Source organism: Rhinoraja longicauda, chromosome 10 (assembly GCF_053455715.1).
Source record: "Rhinoraja longicauda isolate Sanriku21f chromosome 10, sRhiLon1.1, whole genome shotgun sequence".
Lineage (NCBI taxonomy): Eukaryota > Metazoa > Chordata > Chondrichthyes > Rajiformes > Arhynchobatidae > Rhinoraja > Rhinoraja longicauda.
The window spans coordinates 49,212,173-49,226,718 of record NC_135962.1 but is presented as its reverse complement, the minus strand read 5'-3'; the positions used below and the strand labels follow the sequence as shown (position 1 = coordinate 49,226,718).

General features: G+C 44.1%; 1 protein-coding gene across 1 annotated transcript in view; it reads left to right on the top strand.

Annotated features, from left to right (window-relative positions):
• LOC144597687 (protein phosphatase 1 regulatory subunit 37) overlaps positions 1 to 14,546 on the top strand; it is a 193,833-nt gene that overhangs the window by 82,506 nt on the left and 96,781 nt on the right. The window contains exons 9-10 of the mRNA XM_078407218.1: positions 3,418 to 3,559; positions 7,930 to 8,096. Of these exons, the coding sequence (XP_078263344.1) occupies positions 3,418 to 3,559; positions 7,930 to 8,096 (309 nt within the window). The remainder of the gene's footprint in view (positions 1 to 3,417; positions 3,560 to 7,929; positions 8,097 to 14,546) is intronic.

The window sequence follows — 14,546 nt, the reverse complement described above, 5'->3', positions numbered from 1 at the left end:
ATTTATTTTGCACAATAAATTTTGATATGGCACCTTCTCAAATGGCGCTTTTGGAAATCTGAAGAAAATGTACGTCAACCAGTTCTCCTTGATCCATAAAGCATGTTATTTCTTCAAAGAACTCTGATAAAATTGGCCTAACATAATTTCCCTTTCACAAAACCTTGTTGACTTTGCCTTCCTGACTTGAATTTATCCATGAGACGTGCAATAATGCCTTTAATAATGGCGTTGAATAGTTTTTTTTCTGCAGGGAATCTAAACCAACCCAGTTTCCTGCTTTCTGCCTCCCTCCCCTTTGAATGAAGGAGTTATATTTGCTATTTTGCAATCTAGTGAAACCTTACCCAAATCTACAGAATTTAAGGGGAATGTAAACACATGGCATCAACACTATCATGAGCTATTACGCCTAAGTGCTTTGTGATCCAAAAGCTTGTAATTCAACAGCTTCAACAATTTGTGCAGGAAAAAAAACTGCAGATGCTGGCTTAAATCAAAGGTAGACACAAAATGCTGGAATAACTCAGCGGGTCAGGCAGCATCTCAGGAGAGAAGGAATGGGTGACGTTTCGGGTCGAGACCCTTCTTCAGTCAGCGCAAATTGGAGGAACAGCACCTCACATTTCGCTTGGGCAGTTTACACCCCAGCGGTTTGAACATTGACTTCTCCCACTTCAGGAAGTCCCTGCTTCCCCCTCTCTATCCCCTTCCCCTTCCCAGTTCTCCTACTAGCCTTCCTGTCTCTGTCTACATCCTATCTTTGTCCCGCCCCCTCCCCTGACATCAGTCTGAAGAAGGGTCTCGACCCGAAACGTCACCCATTCTTTCTCTCCTGAGATGCTGCCTGAGCCGCTGAGTTACTCCACCATTTTGTGTCTAGCTTCAACAATTTGTTCAGCCCCACTGAACTTGGAGATTGCATTTAGAACACTCCAACAGTACAGCTCAGGAACAGGCTCTTCGGCCCACAATGTCTCTGCCGAACATCTCCTATCTTATCTCATCGAGTCCGCATCACAAGATTAGATATTTTTCAGCCAGAGCTGAACACGCTTCTCGGCATCTTCATTGTAGGCAGCGAGATCGGAAGCTGTGCGTTGGTTTTCCAGTTGGGGGCATTTCAGCAGGTCTTCCATTGTTTGTCCTTCAATACCACATTCGCAGGTGACATCGTTGGAGTTATATCCCCACTTGTTTAGAGGCATTATGCCAAGATAAACTAATCTTACCTGCCTACATGTGATTCATGTCCCTCCATTCCCTGCATATCCCTGTGCCTATCCAAAAGCCTCCAAGACACCACTATTGTATCTGCCTCCACTACCACCCCTGAATATTTACCTGTGTTCCTCCCTCCCTTCCAACTTCTGAAGTGCAGTTTTTTCTGGGGAAATTACTTGTACATCTGACCATGCAGGCCATCTCCTTATTTTTCAGCATAGACATGAGGAACTGCAGATGCTGGTTTACAAAAAAAGACACAAAGTGCTGGAGTAACTCAGTATCTCTGGAGAACATGGATAGGTGACGTTACGGGGGAGGTCCTTTCTTCAGAGGCTTCAAGAGATTCAAGATTCAAGATTCAAGATAGCTTTATTTGTCATCCAAAAAAGCTAATTTTTTGGACGAAATTCAGTCACCCACAGTCCACAATAAAATCATTAAAATAGGCAGATTACACAATAAATATATATTTCTTATATCATAACCAATCTTCTGACCTGCTACCATGCTTTTTAAAATAATATATTTTTTTAAACTTTGAAGGGATCTTTGGAGTTTTTCACTTGCTGTGCACTTTGGAGTATCTTTGCTGTGCATTCTGAAGTATCTCTTTATTTACCTGCCACTGCATTTTGATTTTTTGATCCTATTTGTCAGCTCACTCTGCATTTGTGCTCTTACTAGTTACAAGACTTACAAGTTCCATTATGTAAGTGAAAAACACTGGTGTAGCTGTAGAGTTGGTGCCTTACAGCACTTGCAGTGCCGGAGACCCGGGTTCGATCCTGACTACGGGTGCTGTCTGTACGGAGTTTGTACGTTCTCCCCGTGACCGCGTGGGTTTTTTTCCCGAGATCTTCGTTTTCCTCCCACACTCCAAAGACGTAGGTAACTGGCTTGGTGAATGTAAAAATTGTCCCTGGTGTGTGTAGGATAGTGTTAATGTGCGGGGATCGGCAGTCGGCGCGCACCCAGTGGGCCGAAGGGCCTGTTTCCGCGCTGTATCTCTAAATTCTAAACTAGTCTTTAAGGTAAATACGTAAGTTCGTCAACTGTTATCAATCAGTCCGTCCGATTGCCATCGATGGCAATAACTTATGAAGATAAGGTCTCGAAATTCTGTGCAAACTCCCTTTCCTTCTGTTGTAATTTCGAGCCAGAGTTTATTTAGGATTAGAAGATAGACAGAAAGTGCTGGAGTAACTCAACGGGTCAGGCAGCACCTCTGGAGAAAAAGGATGGGTGACGTTTCGGGTCGGGTCTGAAGAAGGGTCCCAACCCGAAACGTCACCCATCCTTTCCCTCATAGAGATAGACAATAGACAATAGGTGCAGGAGGAGGCCATTCGGCCCTTCGGCCCTTCGAGCCAGCACCGCCATTCAATGTGATCATGGCTGATCACTCTCAATCAGTACCCCCGTTACTGCCTTCTCCCCATACCCCCTGACTCCGCTATCCTTAAGAGCTCTATCCAGCTCTCTCTTGAATGCATTCAGAGAATTGGCCTCCACTGCCTTCTGAGGCAGAGAATTCCACAGATTCACAACTCTCTGACTGAAAAAGTTTTTCCTCATCTCAGTTCTAAATGGCCTACCCCTTATTCATAAACTGTGGCCACTTGTTCTGGACTCCCCCAACATTGGGAACATGTTTCCTGCCTCTAACGTGTCCAACCCCTTAATAATCTTATACGTTTCGATAAGATCTCCTCTCATCCTTCTAAATGTTGCCTGATCCTCTGTTACTCCGGCATGTTGTGTCTATCTTTGGTCTATACCAGCATTTGCAGTCCCTTTCTATACACTATTTAGGATTAGTATTAGTCTGGGAGTACCTCATCCTATTGAGTTCAGAAACTAAGCAAATTCGGACCTGTCAGACATTTGGACCTGGATACCAGGTGAAGTGTGTACCTATAGAGGGAGATGGCTGGTACAAGGGCCACCCATCACACACCCCACCCTCCGCACCCACAGACCCACCCTCACCACCTCCTCCGACCTACCCCCCACCCCTCACTCATAATTCTTTAGCCGTTCGAATGAAATTCAAACTTATACTTCTGGATCAATTGTAAAAGACCTCTGGATATTGGTAACTTAAGCACTATGCTGTCTTGGCCTTGAGTGTACTTCTATCCAGCATAGGTTCTAACACTGTTTTTAATTTCTGTATTGTTTCCCTGTTAGCCTAAACTAAGATCGCTGGAAACACTCAACCTCGGTCGTAATCCGCTCAGCAATGAGGGAATTCGTAGACTTAAAGAAGGATTGATAGCCAATCGATCAATTAAACAATTAGGATTGGCATCGACAGCAATAACTTGTGAAGGTAACGTTCTTCCTTTCTTCCTTTTGTAATTTTAAACTTGGAGTTTATTTAGGATCTGAATATAGTTTAGATTAGTTTAATTTAGTTTACCGAAGTATAGTGAAAAGCTTTTGTTGTGTGCAAACCAATCAGCGGAAAGACAATACGTGATTACAATCAAGCCATTCGCAGTGTGCAGATACATGATAGAGGCATGAATAATGTTCAGTGCAAGTTAAGGTCAGTGAAGTCCGATCAAAGATTGCCCGGGTGTCTCCAATGTGGTAGATGGTAGTTCACGACTCTTCTCTAGTTGTGATAGACGCAAAGTGCTGGAGTAACTCAGCGGGTCAGGCAGCATCTCTGGAGATAGAGGACGGGTGATGTTTCAGGTTTGGACCTTCTCCAGGCCCAATCCGAAATGTCACCCATCCTTTTCCTCCAGAGATGCTGCCTGACCCGCTGAGTTACACCAGCACTTTGTGACTATCTTAGGTATATACCAGCATCTGCAGTTCCTTTCGGCACACAATTTGGGATTAGTATTAATCTGGAAGTACTATTCAGTTCGGAAACTAAGCAAATTCGGGCCTGTCAAGTATTTGAATGAGGATACCAGGTGAAGTGTTTCCCTGTGGAGGAGACGGCTGGCTCAAGGGCAGTCTGTCAAAGGTTGCTGTTGATCTTGCAGCGTCTAAGGTGCCTGAATAGTGGCAATGACCTTGGGGTCATGTTGGGAACCCCTCTATCTCCGTCCTGTTCTTCATCTCGACATTATTCCAGTTCTGGCCCACTACGATGGTGTCACCTGCAAACTTGTGAACATGCACAGAAAGTTGGAGTAACCCAGCGGGTCAGGCCGCATCTCTGGAGAAAAGAAGTAGGTGCCGTTTTGTTTTGAGACCCTTCTTCAGTCTGAGAGTCAAGGGAAAGGGGAACGAGAGATATAGATGGTACTTAGGACAATTGAATGAAAGATATGCAGAATGCAATGATGATCAAGGAAATGTGAAGCCCACAGTGGTGCAAATGGAGTTAGTTATGACACTTCTCAAGAGTCAGAGATATACAACATGAAAGTAGATCACTTGGCCCAACTCCCTCATGCTGACCAACTTGCTTAGTTTAGTTTAGTTTTAATTTAGAGATAAAACGCGGAAACAAGCCCTTCGGCCCATCGGGTCCGCACTGACCAGCAATCCCTGCACATTAACACTTTCCTACACTTTTTTACATTGAATCCAAGCCAATTAACTTACAAACCTGTACGTCTTTGAAGTGTGAGAGGAAACCGAAGTTCTCGGGGAAGACCCACGCAGGTCACGGGGAGAACGTACAAACACCATACAGACAGCACCCGTAGTCGGGATCGAACCCGGATCTCTGGTGCTGTGAGCGTTGTAAGGCAGCAACTCTACCGCTGCGCCACCGTGCTGCCCATTTTAACTGCTGAACCAAGTTAGCCCCACCAGTCAGCACCATGCCCATGGCCATCCAAATCTTTCTTATCCATGTACCTGTCCAAGTAAGTAAGCCATGAGCAAGACACAAATTACTGCAGATGCTTCAAAACAGAATGGCTGGCAATCGACATATCAGGTGTCAAACCTGAGAAACATTTGGATGAGATTGATCCGTCTGTTCTTCTAAGAAACGACTTAAAACAAGGTAACGCCACATTTACGTTAATTAGCAAAGCAATTTTTAATTGACATTTTACCTATATTGCACAGTCAGAGATCGACTCATCAATGTCTCTCATACCTAGTGTCTTCTTGACTTGAAACACTAACAGCGTCAGGGCTAATAGGTTGATAATAAACTGCAAACACACAACTCAAAACACTCACAATCAGTCAGGAGGCAACGGAGTATCACGGTTTCTCCTTAAGGTGAAGCCTTGCAACTTCCGGCACTACATCGAGAGGATCATGGGCAAAAGAAGGTTGGCTTGAATCACCTCCTACTGGCCAAAAGATTGTTCATTCACTGCTTGTCTCAGTAGCACATCAATAAGCGGCAGTTTACTCAACTAACGTCCAAGGTTTGCTGCTTCTAAAAGCACGTACCAGTAGATTCAGGAACAACTTCTTCCCCGTCATCATCAATGTTCTGATCGGTCCTCTCCCAACCCACCGCACTGTGACACTTGCACTTTTTGAAATCTGCACTTTCTCTATAGCTGAAGCAATATGACGCTGTAACACCATATTCTGGTATTTATACTCTTTGCAGTACCTTGTACAAAATCATGAGAGGAGTAGATTGGGTAGTCTCTTGCCCAGAGTAGGGGAATTGAAAACTAGAGGACATAGGTTTAAGGTGAGGAGGGAAAGATTTAATAGGAATCTGAGGGGTAACTTTTTCCACACAAAGGGTGGTGAGCTGAAGCTGCCAGAGGAGGTAGTTGAGGCAGGCCCGATCACAACTTTTAGGAGACATTTGGACAGATACATGGATAGGACATGTTTAGAGGGATATGGGACCAATGCAGGCAGGTAAGACTAGTAGCGAAGGGACATGTTGGTCAGTGTGGGTAAGTTGGGCCGAAGGGCCTGTTTCCACACTGTGTGAATCTATGACTCTATGGCTGTGATTACCTGTTATATTTGTGTATTACTTAATTGTACTCAAGTACAGTATGATTTGACAGAATAACACACATCCAAAGGTTTTAACTATATCTCGATACACGTGACAATAATACAACAGTGCCAATATCAATAGTGTTAAACATCACTCATGAACCACTGCAGAAAACTACTGCTGGGTAGGATTTTGACTCACCAATAAAGAGTGACAATATATTTGACAATATATTTCCAAGTCAGCGGGTTGTGAGAATAGAAGGAAGATCTTATCGAAACGTATAAGATTATTAAGGGGTTGGACACGTTAGAGGCAGGAAACATGTTCCCAATGTTGGGGGAGTCCAGAACAAGGGGCCACAGTTTAAGAATAAGGGGTAGGCCATTTAGAACTGAGATGAGGAAAAACTTTTTCAGTCAGAGAGTTGTGAATCTGTGGAATTCTCTGCCTCAGAAGGCAGTGGAGGCCAATTCTCTGAATGCATTCAAGAGAGAGCTAGATAGAGCTCTTCAGGATAGCGGAGTCAGGGGGTATGGGGAGAAGGCAGGAACGGGGTACTGATTGAGAATGATCAGCCATGATCACATTGAATGGCGGTGCTAGCTCGAAGGGCTGAATGGCCTCCTGCACCTATTGTCTATTGTCTATTGAAAACTTGCAGGGAGATCATGCACAGGCATTCTTGGTAGTACAGATCCCAGACTTGGCAGGGATTGCCTGAGAAGGGCGGCACAGTGGCGCAGAGGTAGAGTTACTGCCTTTTAGTGCCAGAGACCCAGGGTCAATTTTGAGTATGGGTGCTGTCTGTACAGAGATTGTACCTTCCCCCGGTTTTCCTTGGGTGCTCTGGTTTTGTCCTACAATCCAAGAACATACAGGTTTGCAGATTAATTTGGCTTCGGTAAAAATTGTAAAATCGTCCCTAGTATGTAGAATCGTGTTAGTGTACGGAGATCGCTGGTCGGCACGGACTCGGTGAGCCGAAGGGCCTGTTTCCACGCTTAATTTCAAAATGAAACTAGACTAGACTAAACTAAAAACTATGGATAAAATCCATCAGTGCATCTTGCAAATGTTACATAGGAAAATGACTGCAGATCAAAGATACTAGAGGAACAAGATAGACCCACTCGACCCTAAAAACCGTAATACGTCATGGCGCCATTTTAGTAGGCAGAAACTTGCAGAAGCATTTAAAAAGAAAAATAACAAAAATCTGTGAATTGATAGATGAGATATATTCTGCATTTTAATGGTATCATCACACATACTGTTCCCCCACAACACTGATTACACTGCGAGAGGCATAGCGAACGGCGGGTTTTGCCTAATAAAATGGCTCCTTTGCGTACTACACTTCAGTATAGGCGATTTCAAGGGAGTGGTCCATCTTGTTCCTCTAGTATCTTTGCTGCAGATGCTGATACAAATCGAAGGTATCACAAAAAGCTGGAGTAACTCAGTGGGTCAGGCAGCATCTCAGGAGAGAAGGAATGGGTGACGTTTCGGATCGAGACCCTTCTTCACACTCAGTCTGAAGAAGGGTCTCGACCCAAAACGTCACCCATTCCTTCTCTTCTGAGATGCTGCCTGACCCGCTGAGTTACTCCAGCTTTCTGTGATACCTTGCAAATGTTACATACGCATGTAACAAATGTCACATTGCACGAACAAAGAATATCACGTGTAGGGTGGTGCGTGGAAATCGTGATCGAGCAGGCTGATTTACCTGAATGTTGTTGACCACGTTGAGTGTACTTGGTCTTTAGGCGTTTGTAAATTTGATTTTAATTAACCTTTAGGAGCTATAGCCACAGCAGAGTTCCTTGTCGAGAGCTCTGGAATCCAAAGGCTGGATCTTCGACGGAACAGAATAAAGACCGGAGGACTGATGGCCCTCACTCTGGCCATGAAACTGAATCGGTCGCTGGTCCAACTGGATTTGGACAAGGGACCAGTGGGTGAGAGAGTAAGTAGATACCACTTGGCCAAGAAATCATTGTTTAGATCTGAGGTATTCACAAAATGCTGGTGTAACTCAGCAGGTCAGGCAGCATCTCAGGAGAGAAGGAATGGGTGATGTTTTGGGTCGAGACCCTTCTCTGAGTCACTCCTGCTATAAATGCACTGCAAGACATACTTTGATCAGTTGTTTGATATCACCAGATACCATTCCAGGAGTTGATGGGATTAACGTGTAAGTGGTAAACGTACCACCAAAGATGGACGCAAAAAGCTGGAGTAACTCAGCGGGACAGGCAGCATCCCTGGAGAGAAGGAATGGGTGACGTTTCGGGTCGAGACCCTTGTTCAGACTGGTTAAGGATAAGGGAAACGAGAGATACAGACGATGACGTAGAGATATAAAGAACAATGAATGAAAGATATGCAAAAAAGTAGCGATGATAAAGGAAACAGGCCATTGTTAGCTGTTTGTAGGGTGAAAACGAGAAGCTGGTGTGACTTGGGTGGGAGAGGGATGGAGAGAGAGGGAATGTCGGGGCTACCTGAAGTCAGAGAAATCAATATTCATACCACTGGGCTGTAAGCTGCCCAAGTAAAATATGAGGTGCTGTTCCTCCAATTTTTATTTAGCCTCACACCGAGGACAGAAAGGTCTGTGTAGGAATAGGAAGGAGAATAAAAGTGTCCAGCAACCGGGAGATCAGGTATGTTCAGGTGGGCTGAGCGAAGGTGTTCCGTGAAACGATCGCCAAGTATGCGTTTGATCTCGCCGATGAATAAGAGTCCACATCTTAAACAACAGATACAGTTGATGAGGTTGGAGGAGGTGCAAGTGAACCTGCCTAACCTGAAAGGACTGTCGGGGTCCCTGCACACCACCAACCTTGAGTTGACTTGGGGCTTATTGGTAGAATTTCTGGGAACATTTGAAATGTGACATGAAGAATCTTGGAGGAGTTATTCTTTATTTAATCTCATTCTTTCGCGGCTCATTGTATTCCTGTGTCTTGCAACGTGGCTCCCTCTTGGGCGTTATTTGAATGCTAAAAATTATTTTGATCACAATAGCCAGACATGTTTTGTTTGTCAGGGAATGTTCATTCTGACCGCCAGGCTACTCCTTTCATTGCCCACCATCAACAAGCTCTAGGTGGGAAATGTTAGCTTAAGATCCCCATTAAAGAAAGAGTGTGGTTTCCCCAAGATGATATTGTGATTGAGAAACAGTGGAGAGACTTGAAATATCAGGATGATTTAATTGCAATTGAGAAAGATTTTTAAAGTGGAAAACATTTTCATCGGGCAGTGGAAAACATTTTCATCGGGCAATTGAGCACGTTTACTCCCTTGATAGACACAAAATGCTGGAGTAACTCAGCGGAACAGGCAGCATCTCTGGAGAGAAGGGATGGGAGCCCATCCCTTCTCTCCAGAGATGCTGCCAGTCCCGCTGAGTTACTCCAGCATTTTGTGTCTATCTTCAGTGCAAACCAGCATCTGCAGGTCCTTTCCACACATGTTTACTCCCTTAATTTATGAAGTCAATAACAATCTATTTTTGTCTTGAATTCTGACCATAAGCGACTTGGTAAACAAGTTAGAAGTTCCTTGACATGGCAATGTTGGAAAGTGGCTTACGTAGTCATAATCGATGGCTGAGTTACAGGTCATGATGTTTGTCAATGGAAAGTCAATGTTGAGATTTGTAAAGGAAGAGCTATAATGAGAAAGCAGACTTGTGGGATTACCTGTATACCACCCTGCCAAAGCACAGACATGGCCACAATGGATCCAAGGCACTATTTTGATGCTTTTTCCTCGTATGCTTCATTGCTCCTGCTTTACTCATTTACAGCATGTATCTGAGTTGAATAACATCGTTAAGAAGTTTTCCTATGCGTGAACTAACATGGAAGATTAATATGTTTATTGAATTAAAAATTTAACTTAGAGAAGGCTTATTGTATGCTTGCTTTCATCATTTGTGGCGTAGAGTTCAAGAGTCAGGAAGTCATCTTGCAACTTTGGTAAGATCACACTTGGAATATTGTGTGTCGCACCGATTGCCCTATTGCAGGATGCATAGGGAGGCTTTGGAGAGGTTGCAGAATAGGTTTTCACAGATGCTGCCTTGATCCCGACTATAGGAGCTGTCTGTATGGAGTTTCTATGTTCTCCCTGTGACCTGTGTGGGTCTTCTCCGAGATCTGCTTTTTCATTCCACACTCCAAAGACATACAGGTTTGTATGTAAATTGGCTTGGAATATATGTAAATTGTTCCTGGTGCGTACAGGATACTATTAATAAGCGGAAATCGCTGGCCGGTGCGGACTTGGTGGGCCGAATGGCCTGTTTCTGCGCTGTATCTCTAAACTAAAAAAAACAAAAATTTAGTTCATTAGCTTATTTCCCCATTCTTTAGTTTAGTTTAGCGATATAGTGTGGAAACAGGTCCTTCGGCCAACCGAGTCCGTGCCAACCAGCGATCACCCCGTACACAAAGAACTCTTCTACACACCAGGGAAAACTTATAGAAGCCAATTAACGTACAAATCTGCACGTCTTTGGAATGCGGGAGGAAACCGAAGTTCCCAGAGAAAGCCCACGCGGTCGCAGGGAGAACGGGCAAACTCCACACCGACAGCACCCGTAGTCAGGATCGACCCTGGGTCTCTGGAGCTGTAAGGCAGCAACTCTACTGCTGCGCCACTGTGCTGTACTTCCTATAAAGTACAAATGTGCAAACTCCACACAGACAGAAATGACCTGCTGCACTTTCCTGCATATTAACAGTTTCTCAGTGTTGTGCATTGCTTTGCTTCCTATAAAATAGGTTGCCTTTTCCTACATGAGAATCCCTGTAGAAATATCAATAATGATTTGAACAGCAAACTAAATCTATGCAGTTCGATTGTTGACTAGCTATTTGTATTCTGTATTTTTTCACGAGTGTTTTTTGTTATATGCATGAACCGGAAAGCAATGAAATTCTTGCTTGCTGCAGTTTTACATTCACGTTAGATGCAATAACAACAAAAATATATACACAATAAATTATCAGTTATTCCAAGTAAATTAGACCATAACAGTGCAAAAGCCACATGGAAGCAGAAAAATGAAAGTCTATTGCACAGCTTGGAGTTCTGTCACCTTTTCAGTGCAGTCAATGAGCATTGTAAAGTCTGAAGACTGTAAATTCAACATTACTTTTATACTACAATATTTATTTACTGAATTGCCATAGACTACGTTCTTGCAACACAGCAGGAACACTGTGACACCTGAGTTTATTTACTTTTTAAGGATTAAAACGACTGAAATGTTGATGAAAAATGACTTATTTCAATGGCTTTCAGTGATCTGCAATTATAGATATGATTTCAATGGATTTCCATTCCTAAGGGTCTCAGTGGCGTACGTGTCAAACAGATACCCATGTCTGAAGAAGGGTCTCGAACCGAAACATCACCCATTCCTTCTCTCCAGAGATGCTGCCTGACCCGCTGAGTTACTCCAGCATTCTGTGATACCCTTAAATGTGTGATTTCTATGCATTCCCACAGTTAAGCAAGGAGTTTCTAAGGAATTCCTGGTGTTGGATCCTCCTGGTTTGTCTCGTGGTCATTTTTTCTTCTCAGTTTGGGCGGCATGGTGGCGCAGCGGTAGAGTTGCTGCCTTATAGTGCTTGCGGCACCGGAGACCCGGGTTCGATCCCAACTACGGGTACTGCCTGTATGATGTTTGTACGTTCTCCCCGTGACCCACGTGGGTTTTCGCCGAGATCTTCGTTTTCCTCCCACACTCCAAAGATGTGCAGATTTGTAGGTTAATTGTCTTGGTATAAATGTAAATTGTCCCCAGTGTGTATTGGGTGGTGTTAATGCGCGGGGATTGCTGGTCAGTCCGGACTCGGTGGACCAAAACGCCTGTTTCCGTGCTGTATCTCTAAACTAAACTAAAGTAAAGTTACATTTTGGATTTTCAGCAGCTGCTAGCTTTTGTTATACAATAAAATACAATACAATACAATACAATATATCTTTATTGTCATTGTACAGGGGTACAATGAGATTGGGAATGCGTCTCCCATACGATGCAATAAATTAATTAGCTAGTCAGTATTAATTTAAACAACCCAATGAAACAAATTGTAACAGTTTTAAAACAGAATAAAGTGCAAGTAGATCTGTGCCGGTTCACTGTGCGATGTGACCATCCGGCTCAGCAGGACCGGTTCATAGCAGCTATGGCCCTGGGGATGAAGCTGTTCCTGAGTCTGGAGGTGCGGGCGTAGAAGGCCTTGTATCGCCTGCCCGATGGAAGGAGTTCGAACAGACTGTTGCAGGGGTGTGAAGAGTCTTTGTGGATGCTGGTGGCTTTTCTGAGGCATTGTGAGTGGTAGATGCCCTCCAAGGCTGGTAGCTGTGTTCCGATGGTCCTCTGAGCTCTATGGACTACCCGCTGAAAATCTTTCCTCTCTGCCTCCGTGCAGCTGAGATACCACACAGGGATGCCATGTGTTAGAATGCTCTCTATGGTGCAGCGGTAGAAGGTCGTCAGCAGCTGTTGGGGTAGACCAGACTTTTTCAGTGTTCTTAGGTAGAACATTCGTTGCTGTGCCTTCTTGACCAGCGCAGCAGTGATATTGGACCATGTTAGGTCCTCCGAAATGTGAGTGCCCAGAAACTTGAAGCTGGACACTCTCTCCACACTGTCCCCGTTGATAAAGATCGGGGCGTATTCCCCGTTGTGTGATCTAAGGAAGTTGATGATCAGCTCCTTGGTCTTGGTGGTATTTAGGGACAGGTTGTTATCAGAGCACCAGTCCTGTGTAATGCCAAGCATGCTTTTTTCTTAATTCAGAAGAAATGAACAGAAGTAACCCATTTAGCCCTTTGTGCCATTCAATCAGAAGTCTCAGTCCCTTAAAAAGATGCTTCACTTTCCTAGGTGGTTCCACGGTAGACCCGCGGATTATTCTTGATCGGACTTTGCTGGCTTTGCCTTGCACTAAACGTTAACGTTATGCCCTTATCACGTATCTGTAAACTGCAAATGGGCTTGATTGTAATCATGTATCGTCTTTCTGCTGACTGGCTAGAATGCAACAAATAACTTTTCACTGTCGTCGTAGCCATCCCTCGAGGTCGAGGATGATAGTCTACGTTCCGAAGAACGAAGACGCCTTTGCCTGTGTTTGTTTAACGTGTACTTGATGTTGCACTCCAAGAAGCACACGGTCCTTCACAAATCAATCGACTGATTCCAATGGCAAGGGAACAAAGACGATTGGAGCTGATAGATCTGTTGCAGCTGTACCTTGGTACACATGACAATAAACTAAACTGAAAATAAGATAGAATTCTGGTTGTGTGCTCTACTGTCCATTTATTTTGGTAAACTTTGGAACAGACCAGAATACACTTACTACAGGTTCACCACTGATTTTCCGGCAACTGGTGGTTTGGCACCCGCTTTAATCTGGACAAAGTTATGAGAGCGCATCTTTTTCAGTCAGAGAGTTGTGAATCTGTGGAATTCTCTGCCTCAGAGGGCAGTGGAGGCCAATTCTCTGAATGCATTCAAGAGAGAGCTAGATAGAGCTCTTAAGGATAGCGGAGTCAGGGGGTATGGGGAGAAGGCAGGAACGGGGTACTGATTGAGAATGATCAGCCATGATCACATTGAATGGTGGTGCTGGCTCGAAGGGCCGAATGGCCTCCTCCTGCACCTATTGTCTATTGTCTATTGTCCAGCTTTTTGTGCCTGTGAAAACACTCACCAGCTTTGCCTGAAAGCCGTGTCTGTGCCTCAGGAAAGGATCTGAGAAGGGGTAACGCAAACTTGAAAATTGAATTATTTGGTTCCACATGGCAGATAAAATGGCAATTTCAACCAAAGTCCCAAGAGCACAACAATCTCTGTCTTATCCCTGGGATGATAGTGTAACTTCTTTTTATTGTGTTATCTATATTGCCAAGCACAGCCACACGCCTTATTATGTCAACTGAGGTTGCTAAATATTTGCCTGCAAAACATGGCCTTTACCACATCTTCTCCATCACTTACAGCTGTCGGCTGTCCCTGAGAGAGGGCATGTCCCAAAGCTATCATTACACATGTTTTCATTTCCAGCGGCTTCTCACAGCTGTACCCTATGTCTTAATGAAGGCACCAGACAAGCACCACTGTCCTCTCTGTTCAACAACAAAAACAAAAGGAACTTATTGAGTTTAAGTAATTACAGTTCTCCGCTGGCAGTTGCCAAGCAACCTAAACTCTGAACAATTAGATTTGTCGCCCTCCCTCAAGACTGCCGGGATATTACCAGCAGTTAAGCAACAAGCTGACCCAATAAAGGGAGCCCCAGGTGAATTCCTCAGATCAAAATAAAAGGAGAAGCCAGCTTTGTTTCATTATAATTATACAATAGTTTAATTAGTCAGACACAAA